At 41.8% G+C, this 14,806-nt stretch overlaps 1 protein-coding gene across 9 annotated transcripts in view; it reads right to left on the minus strand.

Annotated features, from left to right (window-relative positions):
* Positions 1-14,806, minus strand: part of TRIP12 (thyroid hormone receptor interactor 12) — a 92,904-nt gene that overhangs the window by 42,473 nt on the left and 35,625 nt on the right. For 6 of the 9 annotated variants that reach the window (XM_069975589.1, XM_069975592.1, XM_069975590.1 and 3 more), the window contains exons 2-4: positions 9,596-9,742; positions 8,998-9,129; positions 3,750-4,543 (exon numbers count right to left, since the gene is read on the minus strand). In XM_069975589.1, the coding sequence (XP_069831690.1) occupies positions 3,750-4,543; positions 8,998-9,129; positions 9,596-9,693 (1,024 nt within the window). In that variant the 5' untranslated portion in view covers positions 9,694-9,742. The remainder of the gene's footprint in view (positions 1-3,749; positions 4,544-8,997; positions 9,130-9,595; positions 9,743-14,806) is intronic. The other 3 variants (XM_069975596.1, XM_069975595.1, XM_069975594.1) reach the window with 1 other exon arrangement.

Genomic DNA, 14,806 nt, shown 5'->3' on the forward strand with positions numbered 1-14,806 from the left:
TCACCAGCACAATGTCAACCCGGACCTTGCTAGGAAAGGGTGCACACTTTTTAGAGATCGCTCTAACAACAAATACAAATCCCATTATGTCATGTACAGACCCGCTTCCAGCATGCCAACACATCGTCCATTGCCCAGGAGCAGTTTACAGCAGTTAGCTTCCCCATTCATTCTCATTCACCAACAATGACACTCCTACAATGATGGAAAGGCAGTAAATGTGCCAGAAAGTGAGAAGGAGCCACACAACACAACAGAAGACAGTTACCATTAGATCCATGGAGAGCCGAGCTGCTGGTATGCTTTCCTAGGAATAAGCACAAGTGTCTGAGAAGACACTAACATCCGAGGTCGGGAGCCAGTCACAAGCACTAGTGATGATCCAGTAGTTCAGGTTATAATATACAATGTAAATGCCACACAAGGAGAAGGCGATTGAGTCAGAAACAGCTCAGATCCTCAACGTGGTGTTTATGCTGCATATAGTGCACACACTCATCCCAGGACTATTTAGATTTCACCCCATCTTGTACTATTAATCTTACATTCCTGCAGCCTCCTCTTCCGGACTCTGCACATGTCAGGAACTATTTTGTGCCCTTCAGCTGCTGGCATAGCAGTCGCTGTTAGGTTTTACTACATATGCCCGCTTGCTCTCTGTATGGTAAACACCTGCTAACTAACGGGTCTGAAGATGCTCCACTATAGTTGCCATCTATAGTTTATTGTGTGGTCTTCTAAATTCTCCCAGCGTGTACATTCTTACATATGCAGCAAAAGGAAGATAGGAGGCGATTGAAGAAATCTTCACTACAGACTTTGTTTTTTTTATTTTTTTAATTTATCCTCAGAACCTCTCCCCGCAATGTAGTTCTTTGCTTTGATCCTATTCCTTCTCATACTGCAAATACGCGAACTGAGAAATACATAAATTATATGAAGTTTTATAAGTGCCCTAGGAGATCAGGCGTTTCCCTTCCTCCTCAATCCTGTACAACTAGCTGCAGCTGGAGCCTCCCCCCTTCTCTGCAACAAGAGATAAACATTGTTAAAAAGGGATGCATTGCCTATATTTTTTATTTTTAAAAAAAATTAGATATTGATAAATGCCTAATATTTGAATTTGTTTACATTTTCCGACGAAGGCCCCGTTCCCACTGAGCAAGAGTAGCGGAATTCCGCTACGGAATTGTCCGCCGCGGAATGCCGTTAGCCTCCCGCTCACAATGGGAGTCTATGGGAGTCTATTCTTCAGCGCGTACAGAGCAGGAGCGCGCGCCTCCCATAGACTCCCATTATGAGCGGGAGGCTAACGGCATTCCGCGGCGGACAATTCTGTCGCGGAATTCCGCTATCTTTGCTCAGTGGGAACGGGGCCTAAGTCTATATATTTGTCTATATAATAGGGGCAGTTTTCCTTCTGGAGTTGCTGGTAAAGGGCTTATTGTTGCCACTTCTCTCTGAAACAACTGTACCAGCGATCATAAGATAAAGGGTCTCATGTTTCTTAAACAAGTGAAGCAGCAGTTGCGCATGTGTTCTGCCACTTAAAGGGGTTGGCAACTTTATAGTAAAATTGTGCAGTGTACAGTATTAAGTGTACTCACTGTATATACTGACAGCAGCTCCCTGTGTACCTCAGAGCTAAAATCAGATTCCCTTCCTCCAGGTTATGCTGTCCTACTCTGTGGCGAGTCTGTCCATAAGATGGCCTACATGGAGGAGCAATTGACCATGCCCCGCTCCCCAGTCTCAATCTCGGAGCCTGTATATGCCTATGGAGGACACTGGAGGGGGAGCATGGTCACTGCTCCTCCATGTCAGCCATCTTATGGACAGACTCACCACAGAGCAAGGCAGCCTGATTTAAGCTCTATGAGGTACACTTACTGCTGTCAGTAAGTAATGTGAATACACTTATACTATACATAAAACAATTTTACTATAAAGTGGCCAACCCTTTAAATCACTTACTATGAGACTACCGAAAGTAACTGATGCTCAACTGCTATCTCTATTGCTGAAGCTGCTATCTCTATTAATACCATAGACAGAGCAGCAGTCAATCAGGCCACTCCAATCTAGTGAAGCTCTTGTGACCAGCAGGGGTCCACAGTGTTTGACCCCCAAAAGCCACACAATCACCACCTATCCTAGTTAATGCGGAGAACTCTTTCAAAAGGAGTCTTTTCCTCAGGATGGGTGCACACATCTGCCCAGCAGCTGTTTGGCAGAGCCACAGTACCTGGATGGGAAGTGTGAACAGAGCTCTAACCCTCTGCTCCGTTTATTACATAGTGGTGGTGTTATGTTACTGCAGCTCGTTTCCCATTAAAGTGAAATAGAGCAGAGTTGCAGTAACTTGGCATGGCCTCTAAACAATGAGCAAATCCATGGCTTCCAGCACCGATCACAGTGTACCTCCAGATGAAGCAGCTCTGGTGATCAGCACACCACACAAGAGTCTAAAAAACAATTTTAGGTTTATTTATCCATGTAATAATTCATAGACACACTACACAGAGTGTGCTAACACAGTACAGATCTATTAGCAGTGTTTCAGGCAGGTGTGCCCCTGCTCAGGCAAGCAGACTGAGCACAGGGAAAGTTTGCAGGATGGATATGGATGATTTACATAATGCAGCAGAGAGAGTCAAGTCTTTCAGACGCACAATTGGCAATCAGCTCTATTATTAAACTGTGGCCTGGGGTAAACCACTAGGGCACCCAGCTCCCCCTCCCCAAAATTAAGTTCTGCAGCCTGAACCCTGAAAACTCTACAGCACCAAGTCACAAAGAACTGATTGACTTATTGGTGCTTGTAGAAGGGTAATTACAGGAGGATGGACAACACAAATAGAGAGGTCACAATAGTTGTCGTGTAGGGTCACTATGGTCCTCGGTTGAAATAAAACCAAGAATATAAGAGTACAGTTCTCACAAAGTTTGGTTCCTCCCAAAAGAAAAGTAATGACAATTTCTGTACATGACTGTGGAATATAATGGTCCAATATAAGAAAAAGGAAATAAAATACATGGTGTTATCCTGTTATCTGCATTCACCCCTACAGTAAAGGTGATCTGGTTAATTGTAATCCTGCTCACTAAAGAGAAGATGAGAGATGCTTACCCCCAGTGTACATAGCACAATCTGGAAAGGAAAAAAAACATAGAAAAAGAGTAGCCTATAGCGAGTAGAGTGTAAAAACAGCAACATGTCAGTGTTAGAGATAAGCGAACCTCTAGCATGCTCGAGTCCATCCGAACCCGAACGACCGGCATTTGATTAGCGGCGGCTGCTGAAGTTGGATAAAACCCTAAGGCTATGTGGAAAACATGGATATAGTCATTGGCTGTATCCATGTTTTCAAGACAACCTTAGAGCTTTATCCAAGTTCAGCAGCCCCCGCTAATCAAATGCCGGTCGTTCGAGTTCGGATGGACTCGAACCCGAACCCGGTTCGCTCATCTCTAGTCAGTATGTTATATTCTGAGAGGTAAGAATGCTGTAGAATTACCTTTCTGCTAAGAATAAAAAGATAATCTCAACTGAACCCTAACTGTATGAATCAAATGTGAGGCAAACAAAATGACCAGGATATTCAGCCTTGAAAGCCAGATCTAACCTTGCCATCAAGTACTGTGGAACCAATGAGGTTGATATACAGTTCATACAGTTTTCTAGTACCTATTAGTATTGTGACCATGGATACACCTGACCATGTAAGAGAGAACAACGCGTTACTTACTTGCTAGTTTTGCCTGTAATCCTGAGGGTCCAGGTTTTGATGTCTCAGCCTTGGAAGATCCCGGAAGGGAAAGTTTTGTTTTAGGAAGGCTGACTTTTGGGCTGAATCGAGCTGCCCAATCAAACTTTGAAGAGCTGCTGGCTTTGGCCTGTTCTTTTTCTCGGCTGCTCCTTCGAGGGCTTGGACTTGAGGCAGAGCGTGATCGTCTTGCCTTGTTCTGATCCTTCCCTTGTTTCACTCGAGCTCCTGGGGGTGCAGCAGAAGAGACAGAGGCGACAGCAGAGGAAGAAGAGGAGGAAGTAGAGGCAGAAGATGAGGAATCAGTAATGGTGCTACACCCAGCTTTGGCTGAGGTGGCCGATTTTGAAGCCAGCTTGGTGGGTTTTGGAGGCCTGTCTTCTGCACCAGTCTCTACTACGGCTGCGCTGCTGCTCTTCACACACGAGGAATTATCTGTCCTTTTCCTTTTGTGCAGCGGAGAGGTGCCGGGGGCTCCACCCTTCCTGCCGTACGCTTTGCTTGTCGACGGCAATGATGTGGGTGGAGCTGAATGCTCCTGGTCAATCTGTCTCTTCTTAGGTTTATTATTTGGTCGCCGCGTCCCAGCAGAGGGCTCGACGTGCTGAAGTGCTTTGGGTTTCTTAGCAGAGCTAGGGGAATTGGTCCGGCTATGATCAGGGCTGGCACTACGCTTTACCCCACGAGAGGTTTCTTTCTTAGGCCTTTGAATTTCTGAGGTGTTACTTCGTTCTGGATCTTCAGGTTGTGATAAAACAGAAGATGAGGTACAGCCCCTGAGAAGAGGAGAAAAAAAAATTAAACACATGGTTATATAGTCACAGGACCAACAGTGTATTATTTGCCAGGATAAACACATTTAAAATATATATATATTTTTTTAAAAAGCCAAGTGGAGGTTTGGTTTCTCCAGAACAAGTGGAAGTTTTTATTGGTACCATTTTTAGGGCATATGACACTTTTGATCGCTCTTAAATTTTTTGGTCATGTGAATTAAGAAAACACAATTTAGTTTTTTTTCACACAGCATTTACCTAGAATAAAGTGTGTAGTTTAAAATTTCATGTTGTTATCGACATTTATTACAAGGGGAATTCATGCATTTTTATTTCTTTTGATATGTTTAGAATATTTTATAATATATATTCTATATTTATCGTAATAATACACTGCCCTACTACTGTAGGTGCAGTGCATTATGCTCCTAGCACAGCTGTATACCATCACATACATGGCAGGTCTGTGAGCCTTCAGAAGATCCCCGGCTACCATGGAACTGCTGCTGAAAGACCAGGATGTGACTGCCGCATTGTAACGGGTGCTAGGATCGGAAATTTATCCAGTACTGGCAGTAGTGTAAGAGCTGGAATATTAGTACGAGACCCTCCCTGAGCTGCTGGATGGGCCAAATAAAAAGGTGGGACTGCCATAAAAGCACATTAGACCTTTTTTGGACTGCTTACAAATGGAAATACAAAAATTAAAAAATAAATTAATAAAAAAAAGTTTGCAAGTAAAGGAATTGCAAAATCCTGTGCTGTAAAAAACAAAATTTTTTTTTGAACATCTGCATCCATTAAGACTACACGTTGTGGAGAAAAAAGGCACATGTGCATGACATAAGCCATATATACCACATCGCACAGGGGGAGAGATAGATATATATATAGATAGAGATATATATAGATAGATAGATAGATAGATAGATAGATAGATAGATAGATATAGATATAGATAGATATATATATATATAGATAGATATATATATATATATAGATAGATATATATAGATAGATAGATAGATATATATATATATAGATATATATATATAGATAGATATATTATATATATATAGATATATATATAGATATATAGATATATATATAGATATATATAGATATATATATATATATATATATATAGATATATATATATATATAGATATATAGATATATATAGATATATATAGATATATATATATATATATATATATATACACACACACACACACACACACACACACACACACACACACACACACACACACATATATATATATATATATATATATATATATATATATATATAATTAAAAAAAATACAGCAGTGTGTTTAATGTGATAAAAAAAAAATACTGTAAGGAAAGGGAGAGGGGGAAGAAAAGAAAAACAAAACAAAAAAAGATTCAGAACAGTGCTACTGATCACTCCAGTAGTCAAAATGAGAGCATTTATCCTGCCACTCCTCTACACATCTACTGGAAAACAAATAAAGACAACAGGCTCAATATAAGTCAGTACACGGAAAGGGAAATGGCAAACTTGTAAAAATGATTTGTCAAGTGCATCAAAGTTCCTGTAAACACAACAACCATGTCTCCACTGTTAGCAGAGCTTTCAAGACAAAGTTTTACGACAACTTTATGTTACATTTTAAGTGGTTTTCAACTGTGCAAAGTAATAAAACAAAGAGAAGCATTACTAACCTGATAGATGTCCTGCCACTTCGATCCTCCTCACCGCTCTTCATTTGGCCGCAGCAATGATATCCCCCATACACCCACTTGACCCATGCAGCCTATAACTAGCCTTAATGATGTATGGCAAAATAGCACTGAGGCCACTTACTGGCTGCAGTGGCCAAGTGGATATGTAGGTATGTTATCAATGCAGCCAGATAAAGGCAGCAGAGAGGACAGGAGTGGTAGAGCTGGAGTGGAGGGGGAATTTATCAGATGAGTAATGCTAATTTTAATACGTTATCACCTAATTCAGTTAAGTTACCTAACACAGAAAACACTTTAAAAAATAAACTTGTGAGAGAAAGCTATACAGATTTGTAAATTACTCATAGTTTAAAAAACAAAACCACTCAAGTCCTTCAGCACTTAAAGGGGTATTTTCATCTCAGTTATTATACATATGTAGGACACATCAAGTTAAAGTGTCATCATAGAAAACAGTTGTAGAGACATGACAAAAGGATTAATCAGTTAAGATTGGAAGAAGGAGCCGAGAGGAGACCGTGCTAAGCGCGCTCCTCTCCGATCTTTGTGTCACACGATCACTCGGTCTCATAATAATTTATAAAATAATAATAATTATTAATAATAATATTAATGTAAGTCTATGGAGCCCGACTGATTATGCTAACAGAGAGGGGAGCAGATACGCTGCAGCAAGGTACTCACCCCGCTCGTTCTGACAATTGGTACGGGTCTCAACAATTAGACCTGGACCGAACAAAACTATGACATGTCAGAAGTTTTCTATGGATGACAGGGACACTTAAAATATTTTTACAAATACATTAATTTAACAAACTTGTTTCCTTCTCCTGAGGTGCTTCTCTTTCCCTCCCACTGTTGTCAATCATACTATAAAGTTGAAAACCACTAAGATTCTCCACATTATCCTGTCCTCTCTTGCATACGTCTTTCGTGGGCGGCCAGCCTTCTTGGGGGACCTGAATGAGTGTGTGATGTTGTACAGATGCAATATTCTAGAAATCACAAACTTGGAACGACCAAGTTCTCTTGCTATGGCTGATAGGATGACCCCTTTGGCCTTCATCAAGACAACCTGCTGCCGTAGGTTTTCAGTCACTTTGGAACAGCACATCAGTTACATGGGGTTTGTCACATAAGAAATCAGCACTAGTTGCCAGATTAACACTAATAACTTGAAGGTAACTGAAAGTGTTCCCTAATTTTGATCACTGTTTTTTTCCAATTATCTTATTTATGTTATTATTCCGAGCTTTAGAATGTATAGAATTTATGAAATAAGCTTAAAATATTGCTATTTTACTCATGTTAGAATATATTCACATAGGACTACACAATAACCTTGATATTTAGGAAATTGTGTGTTGTGCTCTAATTTTGATTGCCATAGTATATTGCTGTAGTATATATGTATATATAATAAGAGGATTTTTTTGTACTCACCGTAAAATCCCTTTCTTGTGGCTTCATTGGGGGACACAGCACCAGTGGGGTATAGGCTACTGCCACTAGGAGGCGACACTAGACAGAAGAAGAAGTGACTCCGCCTGGCAGGCTATACCCCTCCTACAGGCACCACAGTATACATACACACACAATCTAGCTATATGTCTACATTATAGCTATACACAGACCACTGATATTAGATCAGAGTGGTGGTCTGTAACCTAGACAACGAGTCGTCTACAATGGGAGGGGAAAAAGCAGCATATCAGGAGAAGGAGACCAGTTTAATGTATTTGCAATAATGTTTAACTTGACATATCCTACAATCCGACAAGGATACCCCTTTAACAGCTGCTGTATGCTCTTGCTCCTGTTTCCAATCCAACAGGGTGTGTTCTGCTGTCACCTCTGTCCAGAGCAAAACAAAATCCCCATAAAAAACCTCTCCTGTTATGGACAGTTCCTGACATGGACAGAGGGGGCAGCAGAGAGCACTGTGTCAGAATGGAAATAATATACAACTTCCTGCAGGGACATACAGCAGCTCATAAGTACTGTAAGGCTTGACATTTTAAAAAGTAATTTACAAATCTGTATAACTTTCAAAAAACAGGCTGACTGAAAGACAATTGTTTTGTTTTCCAGAGTTCCCCTTTAAGGTGACTATACATATTAAATAGCTGTTGGCTGAGTGAGGATTCTGTCAACGGCTATTACTCCCCAGTCCATCAATAAAATGCTCAGCTGAATGTGCATGGTTATTTTAGTGGTCAGAGAAAAGAATAAGTCACCGTCAGACAGCTCTGGCAACAACTTAGCTCCAACAGGAATATAGGAACAGGTAGAATTCTTGAATTCTTTCCCCCAATGTTTGTCACTAGAGAGAGATTTAGGAGCCCCCCCCCCCCCCACACACACAAGATGATCCCACCGAAGCCTATAGGTTGAACATTTCGTTAATATAGTCCGATTTGGCCAGACGTGATACACAGTTACATGTCTGCAACGCTGGAAGGATGGGTGGATACAAATCATAGTGTTCGGCACATATGACAAACAACACAAATTGCTTAGTGTATTCTTCAGCAGGAAAATGAAAGCAGGAAAAAGAGGCAAGACATGGCCATAGCTAAAGACCTAAACACATGCAGCATTCACTTGAGTCTTGACAAGGAAAGACAGTGCTAAATCCTTTACTAGATCTTGGTGTATTCCTCCACCAAGATCACATTTAACTACCAATGCTATACAAGTTCAGAAAGTAGTAAGTAAAGTTACCTTTTAGAGCTGTAGCCCCTGGACTGGCCAGTAGATGTATTAGACTGCACTTTGGGGGTCTTAGAAAGTGACTTTCTGCTTTCAGGAAGGCTAAGGGTCTTATGTTCTGCCTGCTCTAACTGGGACCTGTTGCTGGAAAACCAAGAGAGAACTGCATCAGAGGATACAGAGAACACAGATCCCTCCTGTTAGGTTCGGTACATAAAATATAGATGCGACCATGATACAATAACTGGGCCGCACTTTTTGTATAAACAACAGTATTTCCCCATTCCCTTGAGAAATGCAACTACCCAAGATTTTCCTTCCCTTAAGAGTTAGAAGCTTTAGAAGAATTAGCAAGATCAAGATGTTAAGCGTCCTTAAAGGTGTTTGTGCACATTCACGTAAAGCAACAAGAATAGAAAACACCAACAGACAATCCAACAAAAAGCCAAACAAGTGTTATCTGCGCCTAAAGTATTTGCTTGTACTTAAGCAAGGCTAGCAAACAACTCCAATGTGTTTCCAGACTTGTGTTTTGTTGTATGAGCTGTAGGTTTCACTTTAGAAGAGTAGTATGTGCGCCTTTGATGAAACAAGTGTTACGTTCCCTTACCTTCCTCCTGCAGTGTCCTCTTGCGGCTGGGCCCCGGCAGTGTTCCTCTGTGAACGTCGCAGTGACCCCCCTGGATTGTTATTAGGCCGGCTGGACATTGGCACCTCTCTCTTGAAGGGACATACCCTTTCTAGACACTACCATTCACTGCAAGAGATAAAAAACAAACTGTTACAATATTGTTTCAATGAAATTGCAGCAACTTAGCAATACAGTAATGTGACTAAGGTGATATAGCAATACTGACTGTTCACTTCATTGTAACAGGAGTCATAATAAGGTACGGCACTGCATGAGGTCCAAACGCTGAGCCTGCTTAGTCAGACTTTCTGCAGTTTATGCTCAGTGTGCAGCATTAACGCTGGACTGTCCATACTAAGTGATCACTGAAAACCTGGGCAAGTCAGGGACACCACATTACATTGTTTATTATTGACGACAATAATAGGTTTGTATCTATTGGTCGCTAGAGCAGCAACACCTAGCAGTCCACTGGATGTAATAATCGGCTACCAATAATACCACAGAAAATGTTAATTTAGTATAAAAAATAAAAAATTCTATAAACACTTCCAAGTCTTTTAGCCCCAAAGGCCAATTTTCAAATTTTACAATTTATCAGTCTCTGCACCAGCGGCGTAGTAAAATAGTGCAGAATGTCTTGCACACGGTCAGTTGCTGCTGAATTCGACCGCCCCCCACTAGTTTTTCTCCTCTAATGCCTCCTTCACATAAAACACCAAACCAGCAGGTAAATATTTTCTACTCTGTGTTAGATACAGCAGCAGAGAGATTAGACATCAGCTTAGACAGCAGACGGGGGAGAGAGAAACCCTGGAGGAGAGCTCACACAGGTTGGGAAAAGACAAGAGCAGGGGGACAGTCAAATATGGCAGGTAGAAGCATAGAAGGAAAACTAGAAGAGCTCATAGAGCACATAGTAGAGGCAAAACTATGCAATAATTTATCGGAAGGATGGAAAAAGTTTTTTGCACTGTATGTACAAAACGAGAATTAAAAAAAAAAAAAAAAAAAAAAAAAAAAGCTTTTTAGAAGATGTCTGCATACTTACATCTATTGTGTATTTTAGTACTTGTGTGTGCTATTTGAGGGTGCTTTCACAATGGATGGGTATGCTGTGGTTTTTCCATCAGATTTGATTGTGAAAAACCTACAGTGTATGACAGTACCATTGCTGTGAATGAGATTAAAAACTTACATGGAAATCCAAAATGAAAATAGACCTGGGGTGCAGATTTTCAAATGTAACATGTCAAAACCAGGTATGGAACTGAAAGAAAAATGTTAATATGCACCTTCTCTGTGTTTTCGAACCACTCCTAGTTAGAAATACTGACCAACAAAATGTGTGTGAACATGGCTAAATCTGCAGGGTAGTAGGTTTTGCTGTGGAAATGCAGTAAAAAACTGATTTCTAATTTATTTTTCCCAAATTGACATTAACACCTGTATCAGCTGTGAAAAATCCACAAGATCTGATGAGGATTTTACTCTATGGATTTGCTTGGGGTTATGCTGCTGTATTTCAACAGAAAATCAATTATGTATTTAACTTCTGTGAAAGTAACCTTAAAGTATAGAATCTTTATATTCTGACTGCTAAGGATCCTTGTCTCTAAGGGCATACATCATTTACCCAGTAAAGACACGCATTGATCCAGTTACATCTGCTGAGAGTCAGTAGCAAGCAGCCACAATTTGTTCTACCCGAACATTGTCATCTTTCCCCCTGTCTAGTATATAGCAATACATTAAGAGTCAAACATCAAATTAAACAGTGGGATAAATGCAAAAGTCATGGCAAAAGCTATGATGACAATCGCACCAAGCAGCAATACACGCTGGATTCCTCAATTACTGGTGCCTATGACAAAACACATACTCCAAATGATTGCTATATACAAGTAATTGGAAACCTGAATAATAGGATTCACGGATCTGCATAGCTTAGTGTTGTTTGTACTGAAACAAATAAAAAGTGGAAAGAAAAAGGAGGAAGGAAAACAATGAATGGACACATTTACATTGTGGTTCAGTAATAACAGCTGTCATCAGAGAGGCAACAAGCGGAGAAACACCCATCTTAGCATTAGATTGACTCATGGCGACAAGTGATCCGAGCTGGGGCTGATCAAAGGAAATGTCATTGTGCACCCTGAAATCCCCACTAAATGGTGCTGCGGACTGCCTCCTGTGCACTGGCGCTCCATTCATTCTCTAATGAGTTGCTGCAGAGCCAAATGCAGCTTGTGGCTCTAAAAAGAATCAATGGAGTGCCAGCAAGCACGGTCCACAGCTCCATTCACAGTGGTGGAGGTTGCAAATCCATGTAAAGTGATACTGTTACCCCCCCCCCCCCCCCCCCCGCTTCATTTCATTGGTGGGCAGTAGAATAGAGAAGAAATCAGGCGATACTTTTTGGAGGCTAACCGAGTATATTTGAGTGTAAGCTTTCGAGAGTCTAGCTCCCTTCGTCAGACAAGATGTTATACAGGTGGGCAGTGTCACCTGGGTGGGGCTTCACAACCAGGGCTGTGGAGTCGAGTCGGAGCTAGTTTTGACTGGAGTCAGAGTCGAAAAATGTCTGTTTAAAATTTAGATTTGAGTTTTGATATGAATTGTATAGGTTTTACTCATCTATATATTTTATGAGCAACATTCTAATAGGACATAGGACACTGGCCCTATTAGATAAGGGGGGTTGGGGAAAAGTTGTCGGTCACTATTCGGCAGTTTGTTTCTGAGCTGAGTCCATTGTGTGTGTGTGTGTGTGTGTGTGGGGAAGGGGGGGGGGGGGGGAGATCTGTGTTGGTCTCTTCCTGGATGCTGGATGACTGTATATGAGCAGCAGTGTAATATGAAGATATCCTGTGAAATATAGCAGGCTGTGTGTGTGTCTGTGTGTGTGTGTGTGTCAGAAATAAAGGTGTATTCTGGGCAACAGTGAAAAATCCGGGGGGGGGGGGGAGGGGGTGGTTGGTTTATAACAAAGAAGTCCTATTTACCCATCCCCATGCCCCCACAGTGCAATGTGTTCCCAATCTTGTGATTTTTGGCTGAGCGGGTAGTTCCTGTGGGTCCGTGATGACCGACAGAGAACTAATACATCTGAGCTGAGCTCTCTATATCACTATGGCTGACCTCTATATCACATGGATCTGGCATTGTCAGCAGTGCTTCTTTGTGTATGGTGAATATTTAGTTAGAAACATAGAAGATTGTCAGCAGGAAAAGACCACCTGCTCCATCTAGTCTAGTTGTTGTTCAGGACATGGAGGCTGGAGACTGGCTGCATCCACTGCACACACAGGAGAAGCTGCTTTATATCTTTCCTTATTCCCTCAGAAGTCGCCCCAGGATCATGTAGGACATTAGGGAGAAGCTGCTGAGCCAGTGTGATAAATAACTCCCCTGGTATATGACTGGCCATTTATAAAGGAGCAGGAGTCGGTCCTGATAAAATTCAGGAGATGCGGCTTATTGACTTGCCCTGTTCACAACAGTTGGACCCAATCTCCCTGCTGGGAGACAGCACGACTGTTAAGAAGCCCCCACAGCTCCTGAACTTGTGTCATTCCATCCCACCACTCATTCATACTGCAGGGATGGGGAGCCTTGGGCCTTACATCAGCTGCAAAACTACAATTCCCATCCTACCTGGACAGTCAAAGCTTTGTTCTGGCATGACAGGAACTGTGGAAGGGCAGGAGGTCCCCCTGCCTTGGCATACTGCATTACTAACAGGTTGATTTTACATGTAGGTGCCACATTCTCATGGGACAGATGACATCACTTAAGCATGGAAAAGCCCTGAAGCTCCTGACTTCCAGAAAGTCTCACCATTGGAAATACCCTTAAGGAAATACCTAATATCCTCTGTGCAGTCATCATTACCTAAACACATTGCCACCTCTCTCCTTAAGAAGTAAATGATACTCATACACCAAACTGTCCACGTGGTTCTACAGATAATGTGATTTATCAGACCAGGCTGCTATCTAGCACTGTGCCATGTCCAGATCCTCACGCGCCCATCTGTAGGTGTTCTCTACAGAAAACAGGGATTAGCCCCAAAACAGCCCCATACACTGCAGTAGGATATGCACCATGTCCATCAGTATAGCCCAGTTCACATTTAGCACACATTTTCTATACTCTTAACGGGAACATGTCGCAAGAAAATGACCTAGTGTTAGAATCTAATTTTAACGTTAAATATATTGTACCCCATTACAGTTTCACTGGTAGTACAATGCAAACCACAACGACGCCCTGTAAGATCTCCCCCTTCAGAGCTGCTCTCACCCAGTCATCACCATTTGGCCTTTGTCAGACTCACTCAGCTCCCTACACTTGCCAATTTTTCCAGCTCCCAACAAATCAATTTCAAGAACTGACCGTACACTGGCTGCCAATTTTATACCACCGCTTGACAGGTCATTGTCACAAGATCATCAATATTATTCACATAGCTGATCAGTGAGCGAGTCATCACTATTCACAACTTGATTTTACAGTTAAAAATGTCTAAAAATACCAGTGTGACAGTCAGTAGTGGATTATAATAGGGGCGTTTCGGGCAGCAGCCCGGGGCCCTGAGCTCCTGGGGGGCCCCATGACCACCCAAAAAGACTTTCAGTGGAGTACTGTCTCCTGGCTACACTTCCACCATGATCTGCAAAACAAAACACTTTATGGAAATTTTGCACAAATCAGGACATCATGACATAATCTGTCCTGTACTATGAACGCCAGGCTAGTGCTGCCATAGTTACAGTGGGGTGGGGGGGCCCAGGCTTGGTGAACAGCCCAGGGCCTATGGTAAATCTGCCCCTGGTGACAGTAGATCAGTTTTAACAATCTGCACAAAGCCAAAACCTGGTTATGTAGTGTAACATAGTTAGAGAGTACTCTTACTGTTACTGAGCTGCACAAGTTTTCTATAACGTTCATACGGAAACAATGGAAAACACGTTGGCCACACACACGTAATAAACATAAAAATAAATAAAAACATGGCACAGATTCCTTGTATCATATAAAACGCCCGCCCTAGTGAGCCTCATGTCATCACAAGAGCCTACAGCTAGACAACAATGTCTATACCTGCCAAGCTGACTCATGTCAGCTTCCTTTGGCAATTACACAACCCGGCCAACAATAGCAGGGACTAGTTTAAACAAGGTCAGT

The sequence above is a fragment of the Dendropsophus ebraccatus genome, chromosome 6, assembly GCF_027789765.1.
Source record: "Dendropsophus ebraccatus isolate aDenEbr1 chromosome 6, aDenEbr1.pat, whole genome shotgun sequence".
NCBI classification, from domain to species: Eukaryota; Metazoa; Chordata; class Amphibia; order Anura; family Hylidae; genus Dendropsophus; species Dendropsophus ebraccatus.